Source organism: Phyllostomus hastatus, unplaced genomic scaffold (assembly GCF_019186645.2).
Source record: "Phyllostomus hastatus isolate PE091 unplaced genomic scaffold, TTU_PhHast_1.1 phas_scaffold_78, whole genome shotgun sequence".
Classification (NCBI taxonomy): Eukaryota; Metazoa; Chordata; class Mammalia; order Chiroptera; family Phyllostomidae; genus Phyllostomus; species Phyllostomus hastatus.
In genome coordinates this window covers 867,253-881,815 of record NW_025334041.1, presented here as the reverse complement: position 1 = coordinate 881,815, position 14,563 = coordinate 867,253, and the positions used below count along the sequence as shown (strand labels likewise).

The 14,563-nt window shown below is 60.2% G+C and overlaps 1 protein-coding gene across 3 annotated transcripts; it reads left to right on the top strand.

The window, feature by feature from the left end:
* Positions 1-498: 498 nt before the first annotated feature.
* Positions 499-8,467, top strand: HUS1 (HUS1 checkpoint clamp component). Of its 3 annotated transcripts, none has more exons than XM_045828056.1 (8): positions 499-517; positions 3,430-3,557; positions 3,637-3,813; positions 3,911-4,018; positions 4,861-4,935; positions 5,819-5,918; positions 7,086-7,205; positions 8,227-8,467. In XM_045828056.1, the coding sequence occupies exons 2-8, from the start codon at positions 3,441-3,443 to the stop codon at positions 8,307-8,309; spliced, it is 780 nt and encodes a 259-aa protein (XP_045684012.1). In that variant the 5' UTR covers positions 499-517; positions 3,430-3,440; the 3' UTR covers positions 8,310-8,467. The 3 variants fall into 3 exon arrangements, with proteins under 3 accessions (XP_045684012.1, XP_045684010.1, XP_045684011.1); XM_045828054.1 differs by lacking the exon at positions 499-517 and adding an exon at positions 548-681; XM_045828055.1 differs by lacking the exon at positions 499-517 and adding an exon at positions 788-926.
* Positions 8,468-14,563: the final 6,096 nt, after the last annotated feature.

Sequence of the window (14,563 nt, the reverse complement as noted above, 5' to 3'; positions counted from 1 at the left end):
TTATTTTTATATCTAGATTCTACAGCAAGTTAAAAACAAAATGCCAGGCTCCTATTTGCAAAGCACCGTTAAAAATCACACTGCTAATATGGATAATGTCGTCTTTGAAAAACCAAGTCGGATACCCTTTTTGTCCTATTTTCGCTTTGTTTTTTGAAGTCTACCTAGTTTCCATTATTTACACTGTGAGAATTTCAACAGGATCGGGTGAAATTCGTCATGAGACAAAACTGCGGGGTTACCACTTAACATCAGCGCTCCCCACCCTCTAAAACTCGGAAACAACGTTAAACCCCCGATCCGATCCAGCCGCGGCGAGGGGGTCCCTAAGCCGCCCCACGGCAGAGAGGAGTGCGCGTGCGCACCCTCTTATTTCATCCCCAATCAGCGCTCGGCTGGGACTACTTCTGACGTTCCAACGGCGTTGGAAACAGGGGTCCCGACGTTCTCGCAAGCCGGGAGTACTCAGATCCACGTCCCGCACCCGGACGACGTGGAGGACCCCGCGATCCCCGAGGTGGGCGCCGCCGGCGGGGGCGGAACCAACGGGCGCGCGGCGCCGTTTCCGGCGGGACGCGGGGGCGGGGCTCCAGTCCGCCGCCAGCCGGGGCCGCGCGCCGCGCCCCACCATGAAGTTTCGCGCCAAGATTGTGGACCCGGCCTGTCTGAACCACTTCACGCGTGAGCGGGTCGTAGCCGCGCGGGGCAGTGGGGAGGGGCGGAACGGGGCAGTGGAGAAGGGCGGAGCGGGGCGGGCCGGGAGGCGGAAGGCGCGCTGCGGCTTCCCGCGGGGGCGACAGGCGCGCCTGAGGGCGCCGCGCGGACGTGAGGGGCGCGGGCACCGTGGGCAGTGGGCCGGGGGCCGACAGCAGCGGGACAGAGACCAGGGCAGTGGGACGGGGACCCAGGAGAGCCGGACCGCGACTGTGAGCAGCGGGAAGGGGTCGGTGGGCAACGGAACGGGTACAAGAACTGTGGGCAGCGGGATGGGGACCGAGGGCAGTGGGACAGGGACCAGGGGCAACGGGACGGGGACCAAGGAGAATGAGACAGGGGACCCAAGGAGAATGGGACAGGGGCCAGGGGCAATGGGACAGAGACCAAGGAGAATGGGCCAGGGGCCAGGGGCAATGGGACAGGGACCCAGGGCAATGGGACAGGGACCAGGGGCAATGGGACAGAGACCAAGGAGAATGAGACAGGGACCCAGGGAAATGGGACAGGGACCAGTGGCAATGGGACAGAGACCAAGGAGAATGAGACAGGGACCCAAGGCAGTGGGACAGGGACCAGGGGCAGCGGGACAGGGACCCAGGGCAATGGGACAGGGACCAGGGGCAATGGGACAGAGACCAAGGAGAATGGGACAGGGGCCAGGGGCAATGGGACAGGGACCAGGGGCAATGGGACAGAGACCAAGGAGAATGGGCCAGGGGCCAGGGGCAATGGGACAGGGACCCAGGGCAATGGGACAGGGACCAGGGGCAATGGGACAGAGACCAAGGAGAATGAGACAGGGACCCAGGGAAATGGGACAGGGACCAGAGGCAATGGGACAGAAACCAAGGAGAATGAGACAGGGACCCAAGGCAGTGGGACAGGGACCAGGGGCAACGGGACAGGGACCCAGGGCAATGGGACGGGGACCAGGGGCAATGGGACAGAGACCAAGGAGAATGGGCCAGGGGCCAGGGGCAATGGGACAGGGACCCAGGGCAATGGGACAGGGACCAGGGGCAATGGGACAGAGACCAAGGAGAATGAGACAGGGACCCAGGGAAATGGGACAGGGACCAGAGGCAATGGGACAGAAACCAAGGAGAATGAGACAGGGACCCAAGGCAGTGGGACAGGGACCAGGGGCAACGGGACGGGGACCCAGGGCAATGGGACGGGGACCCAGGGCAATGGGACAGGGACCAGGGGCAATGGGACAGAGACCAAGGAGAATGAGACAGGGACCCAGGGCAATGGGACAGGGACCAGGGGCAATGGGACAGGGACCCAGGGCAATGGGACAGGGACCAGGGGCAATGGGACAGAGACCAAGGAGAATGAGACAGGGACCCAGGGCAATGGGACAGGGACCAGGGGCAATGGGACAGAAACCAAGGAGAATGAGACAGGGACCCAAGGCAGTGGGACAGGGACCAGGGGCAACGGGACGGGGACCCAGGGCAATGGGACGGGGACCAGGGGCAATGGAACAGAGACCAAGGAGAATGGGCCAGGGGCCAGGGGCAATGGGACAGAGACCAAGGAGAATGAGACAGGGACCCAGGGCAATGGGACAGAGACCAGGGGCAATGGGACAGGGACCCAGGGCAATGGGACAGGGACCAGGGGCAATGGGACAGAGACCAAGGAGAATGAGACAGGGACCCAGGGCAATGGGACAGGGACCAGGGGCAATGGGACAGGGACCCAGGGCAATGGGACAGGGACCAGGGGCAATGGGACAGAGACCAAGGAGAATGAGACAGGGACCCAGGGCAATGGGACAGGGACCAGGGGCAATGGGACAGAGACCAAGGAGAATGAGACAGGGACCCAGGGCAATGGGACAGGGACCAGGGGCAATGGGACAGAGACCAAGGAGAATGAGACAGGGACCCAGGGCAATGGGACAGGGACCAGGGGCAATGGGACAGGGGCCAGGGGCAATGGGACAGGGGCCAGGGGCAATGGGACAGAGACCAAGGAGAATGAGACAGGGACCCAGGGCAATGGGACAGGGACCAGGGGCAATGGGACAGGGACCAAGGAGAATGAGACGGGGACCCAGGGCAATGGGATGGGGATCCAAAGCAGTGAGACAGAGACTGAGGGCACTGAGATGGGGATAGGGACCCAGGGCAGTGGGACGGGAACCTAAGACAATGGGACAGGGACGGGGACCCAGGGCAGTGGGATGGGGATCAGGGGCAGTGGGACAGGGACAGGGACGCAGGGCAGTGGGATGGGGACCGAGGGCAACGGGACAGGGACGGGGACCCAAGGCAGTGGGATGGGAACCTAGGACATTGGGACAGGGACGGGAACCCAAGGCAGTGGGATGGGGACCGAGGGCAGTGGGACAGGGACAGGGACCAAGGACAGTGGGATGGGGACCAGGAGGAATGGGACAGGGACGGGAACTGAGGGCCGGGGGACAGGGACCGAGTGCAGTGGTGCGGGTGCCCAGGACGGTGACAAACGCCCGATTCCGGTCCAGTCGCTCTCCCAACCCGGCCGAGGTGGTTTTCTGGGTGTAGGCCTTCCCGGGGCCGGCCCGGGGTGAGAGAAGGCTCGCTCCGCTTCAGTGTCCGCACCCAGAGCTCCTGCGGCCGGGGGCTGGGAGGCCGGCCGGACCCCGGGGCCCCCGGTGTGGGCCCCGTGGACGCCGCTATCCTGTGCGGTGACCCCGCACCCCCCCCCCCGCCACCGCAGGCGTCAGCTGCATGGTGGCCAAGCTGGCGCGAGCCTGCACCCTGCGCATCCGCCCGCAGAAGCTCAACTTCATCCTGGCGGACACGGCGGCCGGCGGCGGGGTCAGCATGTGGTGCGAGCTGCCGCAGGTGAGGGGCCCCCCCGCGGGCCGCGCTGCCGGCTGCAGGGGGCGCGGCTGCCCCGTGGTGACCCTGTGGCCTCCCCCAGGAGAACTTCTTCAGCGAGTTCCAGATGGAGGGGGTCTCCGAGGAGAGCAACGAGATCTGCGTGGAGCTCACGTCGGAGAACCTGTTCCGCGCCCTGAAAACGGCCCAGAACGCCCGCTCGCTCAAAGTCAAGCTCACGAACAAGCACTTCCCCTGCCTGACGGTGTCGGTGGAGCTGGTGCGTGGCGGGCAGCTGGGGGCCGCGGGGCCAGGGGCCACGGGGGGCGTCCCGGCGAGAGGCGAGCAGCAGTGTCTCTGGGCTCCCCTCTTGGCAGTCGTCCGCGTCGAACAGCAGCCGCACGGTGACCCACGACATCCCCGTCAAGGTCATTCCCAGGAAGCTGTGGAAGAACTTGCAGGAGCCGACAGTGCCCAACTCTGATGTGAGTGGCGCCCGCGTCCCCGGGCTCCGACCTGGCGTGGCGGAACCCCGATCCCAGCGACGGCCTCTGCAGTGTGTGTGGTCGGACGGGGGCGCGGTCGGGAAGGGAGCTCCGGGACAGACGGGGCAGTGAGCCCCCGGCAGTCTCCACACGGACCCTGAGCAAGGTCGCGGGGGCGGGGACGCCCCGCCCGCCCGCCCGGCACTCGCACTGACACGGAACCACGCGAGGAAGGCCTCGCGGGACCGCGTCTCTGCCGGCCGTGGGGGCCGCGGGCACCGCTGTGGGGTCCAGAAGGTGACGGCTCCCCGCCGCGCGAGGAGCGCGTCTGGGTGGGGGGCAGCTGCTTCGGGCGCCTGCGGGCCCCTTGCCTCCCGGCCCCAGCTCGGTGCAGGGGCCATGGCGGACATGGGGCGGGTTCCCCGGGCCGGCCAATGGCACGCCCGGGAAGCAGCAGCGTGTCGCGCGCCAGAGGGAGCCCCGTCCGGCGCCGGCGCGAGGGGCGCAGGGACTCCCTGGAGCCGCCTCCCAGGCAGAACGGCCTGGGCGTCGGGTGCGTCCCTCAGGGACACGTTCCCCTGCGTGCATGGAGGGCCTCGGGCCGCGGGGCCGGCTGGGCTGTCCCGGAGCCCTGCGGTGCCCCCGGCGCCTGGTCGCTGCGCTGACCAGGGGCAGGTGAGAGGGAGCGCGGCCGTCTCACTGCCGTCCCTTCTCTCCGCGCTCTAAGGAGAGCCTCCGTCGGACGTGCAAACCCCGGCCCCCGGCCCACGGCCAGCCCCGGAGTGAGCGCACCCCGTGGGCGCCGGCCGAGTCACACTCCGGGTCTTGCCCTGGGCCTGCAGGTCAGCATTTACTTGCCGGTCCTGAAGACCATGAAGAGCGTGGTGGAGAAGATGAGAAACATCAGCCATCACCTGGTGAGTCAGCGCCTCTTCAGACAGAGCTCTGAGGGCCCGCTTCAGGCTGTGGGGGGGGGGGGGGCCCTCCGGCGCCCCCCGGGGGGGAGCTGCCGCACCTACCCGCGTGCCCCGCGGCCGCACTCACAGGTGCCGGTAGTGCGTACCGCCCTGGCTCCCCATCCTCGCACTGGTGAGGGCCTGGGGCAGAGCGCCACTGGCGGAGCTCTCGGGGGCCGCAGAGGTTCTCCAAGCCTGGAGGGAGTGTGGGGGCCATTCTGTTCTCCAGCTGTGCCCCCCTAAGAGTAGCTGCCCTTCCTGGCTTAACCTCAGAGCTCACTTTGACCTGCAGCCGGCTCCCGATGGCTCGGTGGGAGCGTGCCACACGGTGCTCCCGTGGCTGCCGTGATGCCAGCTGTTGTCAGGCTGGAGGCCCCCCCCGGGGACACCTGGGGGCTGCAGAGCTTCGCAGCCCAGGAGAGCAGGGCAGGGCCGTGCCCCAGAGGCCCCGGGGGCCCGTTCTTCCTGCTCGAGGGAGTGAGGGTCTGTGGCCACTGCCCAGGGAGGGCTGAGCCCTGAGCCTCGGTCCCTCCCCCCGGGGCCCAGGCTGCCGTCCTCCTCCCCGGGCTCCCGCCCCGTCGCCCCTTCTGCTGTGAGGGGGCCAGGCCCCCCACCGGCCAGCCGCTTCCGCCTGCCTCCAGGCGTCCCTGCCCAGCTCTCCCCTCTGGAGGCCCCTCTCCTGGGGGCTCCCCGAGTCCTGGCTCTCGTCTGTGTCCTCTGTCTCTGGTGCCGTGCAGGGGGGCCTGGGGCTTGTGGGGTGGTGACCCGTCGCCTGCTGTGGTGGGGGCTGATGCCTGGCAGGGGCTGATGCCTCTCTGAAGACTGTGAGATACCCTCTCTGCAGATCATCGAAGCGAACCTGAGTGGAGATTTGAACTTGAAAATAGAATCTGAATTAGTGTGTGTTACAACTCATTTTAAGGATCTTGGAAATCCTCCGTTAGGTAAGTTTCCGGCGGGTTGGGTTTTGCTTCTGAAAAGTTGGTTGTTTCACACCTTACGGAGGCCCCCAGCCGGGAAGAGGTGGCACCGCCGTGCCTGCCGTGTGCCTGCCGTGTGCCTGCCGTGTGCCTGCCGTGTGCCCGCGGTGCCTGCCGTGTGCCTGCCGTGCCTGCCGTGTGCCCGCGGTGCCTGCCGTGTGCCTGGGGAGGGAGCGGGCGACAGGTGGGCTCGCCCACCCCTGCGGCGGATGGAGGTGTGGGCCGGAGGGCCCCTGGCGGAGGGGCTGTGTCTGCGCTGGGGCTGAGGGGGGCTCGGGTCTGGAAACGGGGGGCCCTGCCGGTTCTGAAACCCCTGTGTCTGCCATGAAAGTTGGCAAGTTCCCACCTGGGGTGAGGTCGGAAAGATAGAGGACATTTCTTATTTCTCCTACCTGAGTCCCTGTAACACTGAGGAAATCAGGTTAGCAAATGGGGCTTTTCTCACGAGTCAGATTGTCTGTCTCGCCCAAGGTGATGAGGGGCCACGGAATCGGTGCCGTGAGCGGACAGGGGCTGACGGATGGGTGGGGAGGGCAGGGTGGGCAGGGAGCAGCCGGCCAGGCCTGGGGAAGGTGACCGCTGGTGCCGTGGAAACCCCTCCAGTCACGCACGTGCCCCGGACAGAGCCCTGCCACCTTCAGGGCCAACCCGGCCCACCACAGGGCTGCTGCGGGGTGCGGGCCGCACCGTGGGGTGGGGGTGCGGGGGCCCGGCCTGGGTGAGAGCCGAGGGAGGGGCTCGCTCCGGCCTCTCTCGTCTCGTCGTGTTGACGAACAGCGGGCAGGGTCTTACCTGGTGCCTGTCCCGGGCTGAGGGGGCGTCCTCCCTCCCTCCCTCCGAGTCCCAGGCCCTGCCCTGGCTGCACCGGAGGGCCTAGGGGACTCCGCCCTCTGGGACCTGCAGGGGGCGCTTGGGCCGCGTGTCAGGTCCCCGAGGAGCACGAGGTCCTGGACGCCGACACAGCATTTTAGAGTCAGGACCTGCAGGGCTCCTGTGTGAGGTGCAGCGACGCCTCCACCTCGTGGTGTCTCTCCAGACGCCGGCGCCGGGCTGCCGGGCCCCTCCGTTTCAGCACAGCCGCGTGCCGTCCCCGGGGCCCCGGCACACCCGCAGGTGCTCCTGTCCTTTCAGCCCCAGAAGCCGCCACTCAGGACGGAGACCCCGAGCAGATGGCGGAGGTGCATGTGGACATCAGGAAGTTCCTGCAGTTCCTGGCTGGGCAGCAGGCGAACCCGACCAAGGCCGTCTGCAGTGAGTGCGCCCGGGCGCCTTCCCCCACGTCGGCCCCTGACTCGGCCGCGGCCTCCCCCGCGCTGCGTGTCTCGCTCTGCTGGGCCTCGAGTGTGGTCCGTGCCCGTCCTGGCAGCCTGACCTGCCGTCCGCGGAGCCCTGACCCCGTCTGGTGTGGATTCAGGATCCGCCGCCACACCCCCGTTCCCCCTGCACCCCAGCCCGCCCTGCTCCCGCAGCCGTCCCACGTCTGCAGTCTGCGTCCCGTGTCGCAGGCCAGCCTGGCTCCCTGGGCTGCACGCCCGTCTGGCACAGGTGCACACCGGCCACACTCACGAGGGGCTGGCTTGTCTCCTCGCTGCCGCGCTCACAGCCCCTGGCACCAAGCCCCCAGGGGGCAGAGCGGGGAGGGAGGAGGGCCCGGGGCATGCCTAGTGGTCCCCACTGGGTAGAGAAGGGATGGAACGTTCCAGACGTCTTCAAAACGGGAGTCTGGCGGAGAGACCGCAGGAGGCAGTCGGCTGGGTGCAGTGGGAAGGCCCTGTGGGTGACGGCGCAGGAGGGGTGGGGAGGAGGGGTCACCAGGGGCTGCCTGTGGGGACTCCCGGGAGGCTGTGGCCTGGGCTCCGGCACACCCCCGGCCGGCGGATGGTCGGGGGCTCTTCCGCCAGGGCACTCTGCGCCGTGCGCCCCACCGCCTGCCTCCCTCCGGCCTCAGGGGTGTCCTTCAAGCAGCCCCGCTCCACGGCCCCACATAGCTGCAGTGCGGTCACCCCTGGGTCCTGGCCGCCGGGCCATCTCACTCGGCGGCTGCTTCTCCTCCGGGCACGCCCCTGCGGTGGTGCCTCCGTGCGGAGTTTGCCCTTCCCCAGGCGGTGCCTGACCTCAGCTTCCTCCACCAAGCCTGTGGGGGCGGGGCAGGGGTGCGGGGTAGGGGCGGGGGCGGGTGCTCCCGGAGTGGACGGCAGCTGGGGGAGGGGCGTCCGGGATTCGGGGGCGGGGGCGTGGGGGGCTTCGCTGTAACAGTGTCTTCTGCCCCCAGACATCGTGAGTCACAGGATGGTCCACTTCGACTTGCTGCACGAGGACGTGGCCCTGCAGTACTTCATCCCGGCCCTGTCGTAGCGCTGCCGGGGGCCTCCGCTGGGACCCGACGGGCCGCTGGCCGTGTGGGGCTGGTTCACGGCAGCGCAGGTCCCGTGCAGTCCCCTGTCCCCCTCTGCAGCCTTTCAGCGAGGAGGTGCCTTAACGAATAGCAGCTGGATAAACACGTTACTTTGTTACTTCCGGTTCTCGCGTCTGTTTTGTTTGCTCCTAAGACACTGCGGAGAGATGTTGCATCCAGCAAACGCGAGAACAAATGTCGGAGACTTTCAGGGAATCAAGGATGTTACTTTATTGGCCAAGTTTAACCTGCGCAGGGGTGAACTCTCAAAGTGTCCGGAGACACGGTACCCACAGGGGCTGCAGATGAGAGAGTCGCCCCGAGCGCTTACAACTACGTCCTCATATAGGGGCGGGCAAGCAGGCGTTATACAGAGGCAGACGTGGCAGTTAGCAGTTCGCTTACAAAGACCGCGCGCGGGAATTTCAAACCAAGCATTCTTGCACAGGCGGGAAGGCAGGATGTTTGTTCATTAACCTAGCAGCCTCCTGGCTCTAGCTAGCGAGGTTCCTATTTTCTCATGGTCCAAGTGTTTCCCCACTCCTTACGTTCCCCCGTTTTCTCTTGGGGGTTTGTCAAACCCTTGACTCTTCAGCATTAGGAATAATGGTATAGGGTTGAGGTAGGACCATCAGCTTTACTACTTCTCTTCTTTCTTTAATGAAGGCTATGACTTTATTTAGAATGCAGGGCCCTATAGTAACTAACAGCAGAAGCAAAGGAAGGGGTCCTGCAAGTGCAGATAAAAGGGTGGTTAGCCATGGGGAAGTACTAAATATAGAGGCATACCAGCTGGAGTTTTCTTCTTCACTGTCTCTCTCTTTGAGTCTTTTGGTTAAAGTCTCCATATTCTCCCTTATTACTCCTGAATGACTGGCATCAAAACAGCATTCTTCTCCCAAGGCAGCACCAAGTCCTCCCTGCTTGAGGAATACGAGATCTAGTCCTCGTCTGTTTTGGAGAGCCACTTCTGCTAGGGAGTCCACTTGACGCTCGAGATGTGTTACCTGACCTTGAAGGAGAGAGATGTCCTCGGTAAACATCTGGGATAATCTCCTTAGGCTTAGTTCCCCCTGGTTTATACTGGACACCACGCCGTTTACTTGCTTTACTTTATGCTCTATAAGCTGTGAACTATCAGTTAGGTTAAAACAGCAGAGCCCCTTAAATTCCTCACATCCGTGATTATGTCTCAAAAGAAGGTATTCTATAGCTGCACAATTTTCCAGTACTGCTTCTCTGACCGGTCCTAATTCTTGACTAATGACACTAATAGCTTGAGAGGTGGCATTTAAGGCTTTTACCATAGTGCAGGCTAATCTGCTCATTTTTACATTAAATAAGTTACCGTGGTTGACATTATAAATACAATTACGGACACATATTCAGCAAGCTAAAAGGTGCAAGTCACGGGTACAATCAGGTGTAAGGGAGACATCCCGTTGAACCGGGTCAAGTGGGGCTTCTGAGGCGTAAACACTGTTAGTCTTCCCAGAGAGCACGGTCCCCCAGAGCTGTTTGCTGAAACATAAGAATAAACTGTTATTTCACATACCAGGAACCATCCTATTGGCAGCTTAACATGGGCATAAGCATAAGATACATCAGTGGTGGTGGTGCAGTTCATCCTCACACCTGCTGAGAGCACAAGGCAGTTTTTAGTGCAGTTGACAAAAATTACATGTTCCCTATCTTTTATATTTACCACTGGTCCCCAATTATAAATGTCAGAGTGGGCCATTTTCTTTTCAATATGCTCAAACATAGTATAGTTTCTAAAGCTTTCCAAAGGGGCACAGGTGCCTATAAGACATGAAGTGAAAGTTTGTTTTACACAAGTTTTTCCTGCAAGACAAAAGTCAGAAATATTCAGGACATTTTTGGCCAAATATACCCAGATGTTATCATCCTGTTTGAATGGAATAAGTTGTCCATAACAAGGGGTCAAACAGGAGGCAATGAAGAGAACAGAACTCACTGTTTTTCAAAGATGACTTTCAGATCTTCTTCCTGTGCTTCCTTTATGCTGGTGTGATGAGTCCAAGGTTTTATTCCTGCCAGCTTCACTGCAGTTGGGGTGGTGAGGAGTATATCCCAAGGTCCAGTCCACTTTTCTTCTAGTTGGTTTTCTGGGGATCCTGTCCTCCAAATCTTGAGCAGCACCTTATCTCCTGATTTGAACGAATGCAGCGGACCTATGGGAGAGAAGTCCCTAATACAGGCAAAGTTATTCATCACAGCTAAGGTCTGATTTAAATATTGCACATATTTTTTTCTTACCTTCAGATTTTTATCTGTATACGTATCTTTCACCCCAATTGTGACCTGAAATGGCTACCTGTACACAATTTTATAGGGACTCCACTGAATCCCACTTCGAGGAGCCACCTTTATCCTGAGCAGGGCAGTAAGTAAAGCTTGATCCCGATGAAGATGAGCTTCTCGACAGTTTGGCTATATTTTTCTTCAAGGTGTGGTTCATCTTTTCTACTTTCCCAGAAGCCTGGGGTCTCCATGCCGTGTGGAGTCTCCAATTAATTCCTAGGGTTTTACTAACCTTCTGTGTGATTTCTTGAGTTGATACACACACTCTCTTCCCATGAGACACTTCCAGCACCCTTGTCAATGCAGCCAGTTTAGCCTTCTGGGCAGAGGTTCCTGGCAGGCAGCAAGGCCTTGGCCTCCACTACTCCCTGAAGAGTCACAACTGCATATCCAGCTCCTCTGCTTCCTTTGTCCATATAGCTGCTTCCATCTGCACAGAGAGTCCAGTCTGCTTCTTCTACAGGATGGTTCTGTCAATCAACTCTGCTAGAATACACTTCATCAGTTATTTCAGCACAGTCATGTATTAGTGCAGCCGAGTCGGGGTCTGGGAGAAAAAGGCAGGAATTACTTTACTTACAGTTTTGAGGGAGACGTTGGGATTGTTGAGAAGAAAGAGCTTGGTACCTGCGCATTCTTTCAGCAGTCAGCCACATGTTCGTTCCCCTTTTGCTCCAGCAGGGTCAACACTCGCTGCGACACATAACTGGCACAGCCTGTCCCCAAGGCAAACTTTTTCAGCTTTCCCCAAGAGCTCGCAGGTGGCTGCCACTCTCAAGCAGGCTGGCCACCCCTGGACAGTGTGATTTAATTTCCTTGACAATTATGCGATGGATTGCAAATGTCACTAAGCATTTGGGTGAGGAATTCTAGGGCAATGCCCTGTTTCTCACACACATACCATTGAAAGGGCTTCAGTAGGTTTGAAAGCCCCAAGGCTGGTGCTGAAGCCACGTGCACTTTCAGGGACTCAAAAGCCTGAGTGCGCCCCTTTGCCCATTCTAAAGGGCTATATTCTGGTCCTTTCAGAGCTTCACACAGTGGGTTAGCAGTGGGCCGAAAGCTTGGAACTCAAATGCAGCAGTCACTTGCCATCCCCAGGAATCTCCTTAACTGTTTCCTGGTGTTGGGAGGGGTCCTCTGTGGACTTTTGCTGCACGGCCTGCACCATACCCAGACTTTTCCGCTCAGGGATGCCTTTCCCCACTCCCTCAGGGAGGCATCTCTTATAATGCTCTAAGAGAGAAAGGCCATCTCCTTAAGGGTCCCAGCTGGGCTCATTTACAGGTATTGCCCTGGGAAGGCCCAGAGCCCCATCTGGATTTTCTTCGCATAACCTCCGAGCCTCTTCATTTGCCTTATCCAACACCAGCCTCTGCTCACCCCCCTTACTGAAGCAAAGAATTCAATAAGGCTTCTATGTCTGGCCAATTGAGATGATAAATGGCAAAAACTGGCACGATCAAATCAGTCATTTTAGCAGGGTTATGTCCATAAGAAGGGTTTGAGCTTTTCCAGTTTCACAGGTCCACTGTAGGAAACAGAGTATGTGCCAGATAACATCTGGCAGACTGGCCTTCTGACCTTACTCTCACTGAAAAGTCTCCAAAAAGGATAGTGCCCTGCCCCGGTGGGGGCTTTTCCTCCATCGAATCTGGTTTCTTGACCGATTCAAGATAGCGATGCCAGTTCAGGCGCACTTTTCCCATTTCACTCACAGGAGTGGATGCCCTGGGCCGCAGGAACTCTGACCAGCCTGCAGCAGTCTTAATGCCTAGATCTTCCAGGCCCCTCTCCTCTGACCTTCTATCTTTCATATGTAAATTCTCTTTTCTCTGAGCCATTAACTCACTTTCCTCTCTTTTTTCCTTTTTAACTATGCATGCATCTTTTATCATGTAAACCCAAAAACTTCTAGGTGAGGCAATTTGTCCCACTTCCCTGATTTTGACAAAACAACTTTAGTTACAGTAGAATACAGTAATTTAAAGACCCATTCCGTGACCAGCACTCTCCTGAGTCTAAATTATACAGGACACAAACAGAACAGTACTACAACGAAACAACATACGCCTCCGATATACACTCATATGTCGATCAATTTACCAGAACCCACCCCAGCAGGCTGTTTTTTGGAACAGAGGGTTCCCCGCCCCCATATTACCTGACAGCACTCCACGGAGCTCCAAACAGACGCCCTTTCGGGACCAGAACAGAAGTCCTTTTGGACCAGACGGAGCTCCAAACAGAAGACGGCGGCGCCTCCCGCTGGACGAGGCAAGATGGTGGCGCCTCCCGCGCCCGCTCCGTAGCAGGCTCCCCCTCGCGTGTGTGGCGGGCTGGAAAATCCGCCTGTATCCTGCAAGGAAGAATCAGGCTCCTCCTTCCGGGGATAAGGTGGGGGTGCATTCACAGGGCCTAAATGGTCCTCTGGCGGTCCTGGTAAGACGGGGTACAGTCTCGACCACCCCGGGGGCCCGCCTGATGCGGTGACCGGGGTCTCAGTTCCCCTCCCCTTCGCCTTATTCCCTGCTGATGCTAGGCACACCGCCCGCCTCCCTCCCTGATTTCCACCCTGACACTTCTCGATGTACCGGGGCCGCTCGGTGGCAATGTCGACCCAGACATCTATACACAGGAACTGATCTGGATGGGGAACCCTGTATACTGTGGCTCGAACAGCAAAGAGGGTGGGCAAGTCAAAGGTCCCCTCCGAGGGCCATCCGACATCAAAGGTGGGCCACTCGAGCTGGCTTAATGTTCTTAAAAATTCCGGATCCGGTGGGGGTCCTCCATACCCTCGTGCCCGCCGCTGGAAATCGGAGAAATTCTTAAGGAGGCGATCGAGTGGGGATCCCGGCACCGACTCCTGCTGGCCCATTCTGATGAGGTCCGGGATGAAGGAGAAGAAACGAACAACACAAACCAACAAGGCGACAGACAATGCACTATCTCTCACACACGGACGAGGCATATAATCCAAAACTAATCGCAGCGCAGGGAAAGAGGAAATCTAACGTGACCGGTCACTCCTAAGATTACGGAAACCAAATTTCAAAGAGTGGCGTCCCGCCTTTGAAAGTCCCTGGGTAGGCTACCGGTGGCGTCCCACCTACTACCTCAGGGTAAGATTGCTCTGGAGCCCAGAAACCAAAAGAAGATCCTCAGGGAATACTTCCTCAGCTCGAGCTGCCCGTCCGGTCTCCGAACCGAAACTCCACCGAGAAGGGAGATCTCGCTGGGGCCTCCAAATGTTGCATCCAGCAAACGCGAGAACAAATGTCGGAGACTTTCAGGGAATCAAGGATGTTGCTTTATTGGCCAAGTTTAACCTGCGCAGGGGCGAACTCCCAAAGTGTCCAGCGACTCAGTACCCACAAGGAGCTGCAGACGAGAGCCGCGCCGAGCGCTCACAACTACGTCCTTGTATAGGGGCGGGCGAGCAGGCGTTATACAGAAGCAGTCGTGGCAGTTAGCAGTTCGCTTACAAAGACCGCGCACGCGCGGGAATTTCAAACCAAGCATTGTTGCCCAAGGCGGGAAGGCAGGGTGTCTGTTCACTAACCTAGTCACCTCCTGGCTCTAGCCAGCGAGGTTCCTATTTCCTCACGGTCCAAGTGTTTCCCCACTCCTTACAAGAGACTCTACCCCGACTCTAAGGAGGACTTTCCACCGAAGCGGTGAAAACCCTCCTGTGCTCGGACTTGCCCCCGTGGCACTTCTGCCCCGGGCCCTGTGTCCAGCCCGGCACAGTGTGGCCGGGAGCTCCTGCGGGACTGGCCCGGACCCCTTCCCGTGTCCTGGGCTCCCCGGCCCGGCTCTGCCCCGGGTTGCTCAGAGCGGCCCGGGCTCCAGCTGCAGCTGCAGTGGGGCCTCGCGACACCGTGAG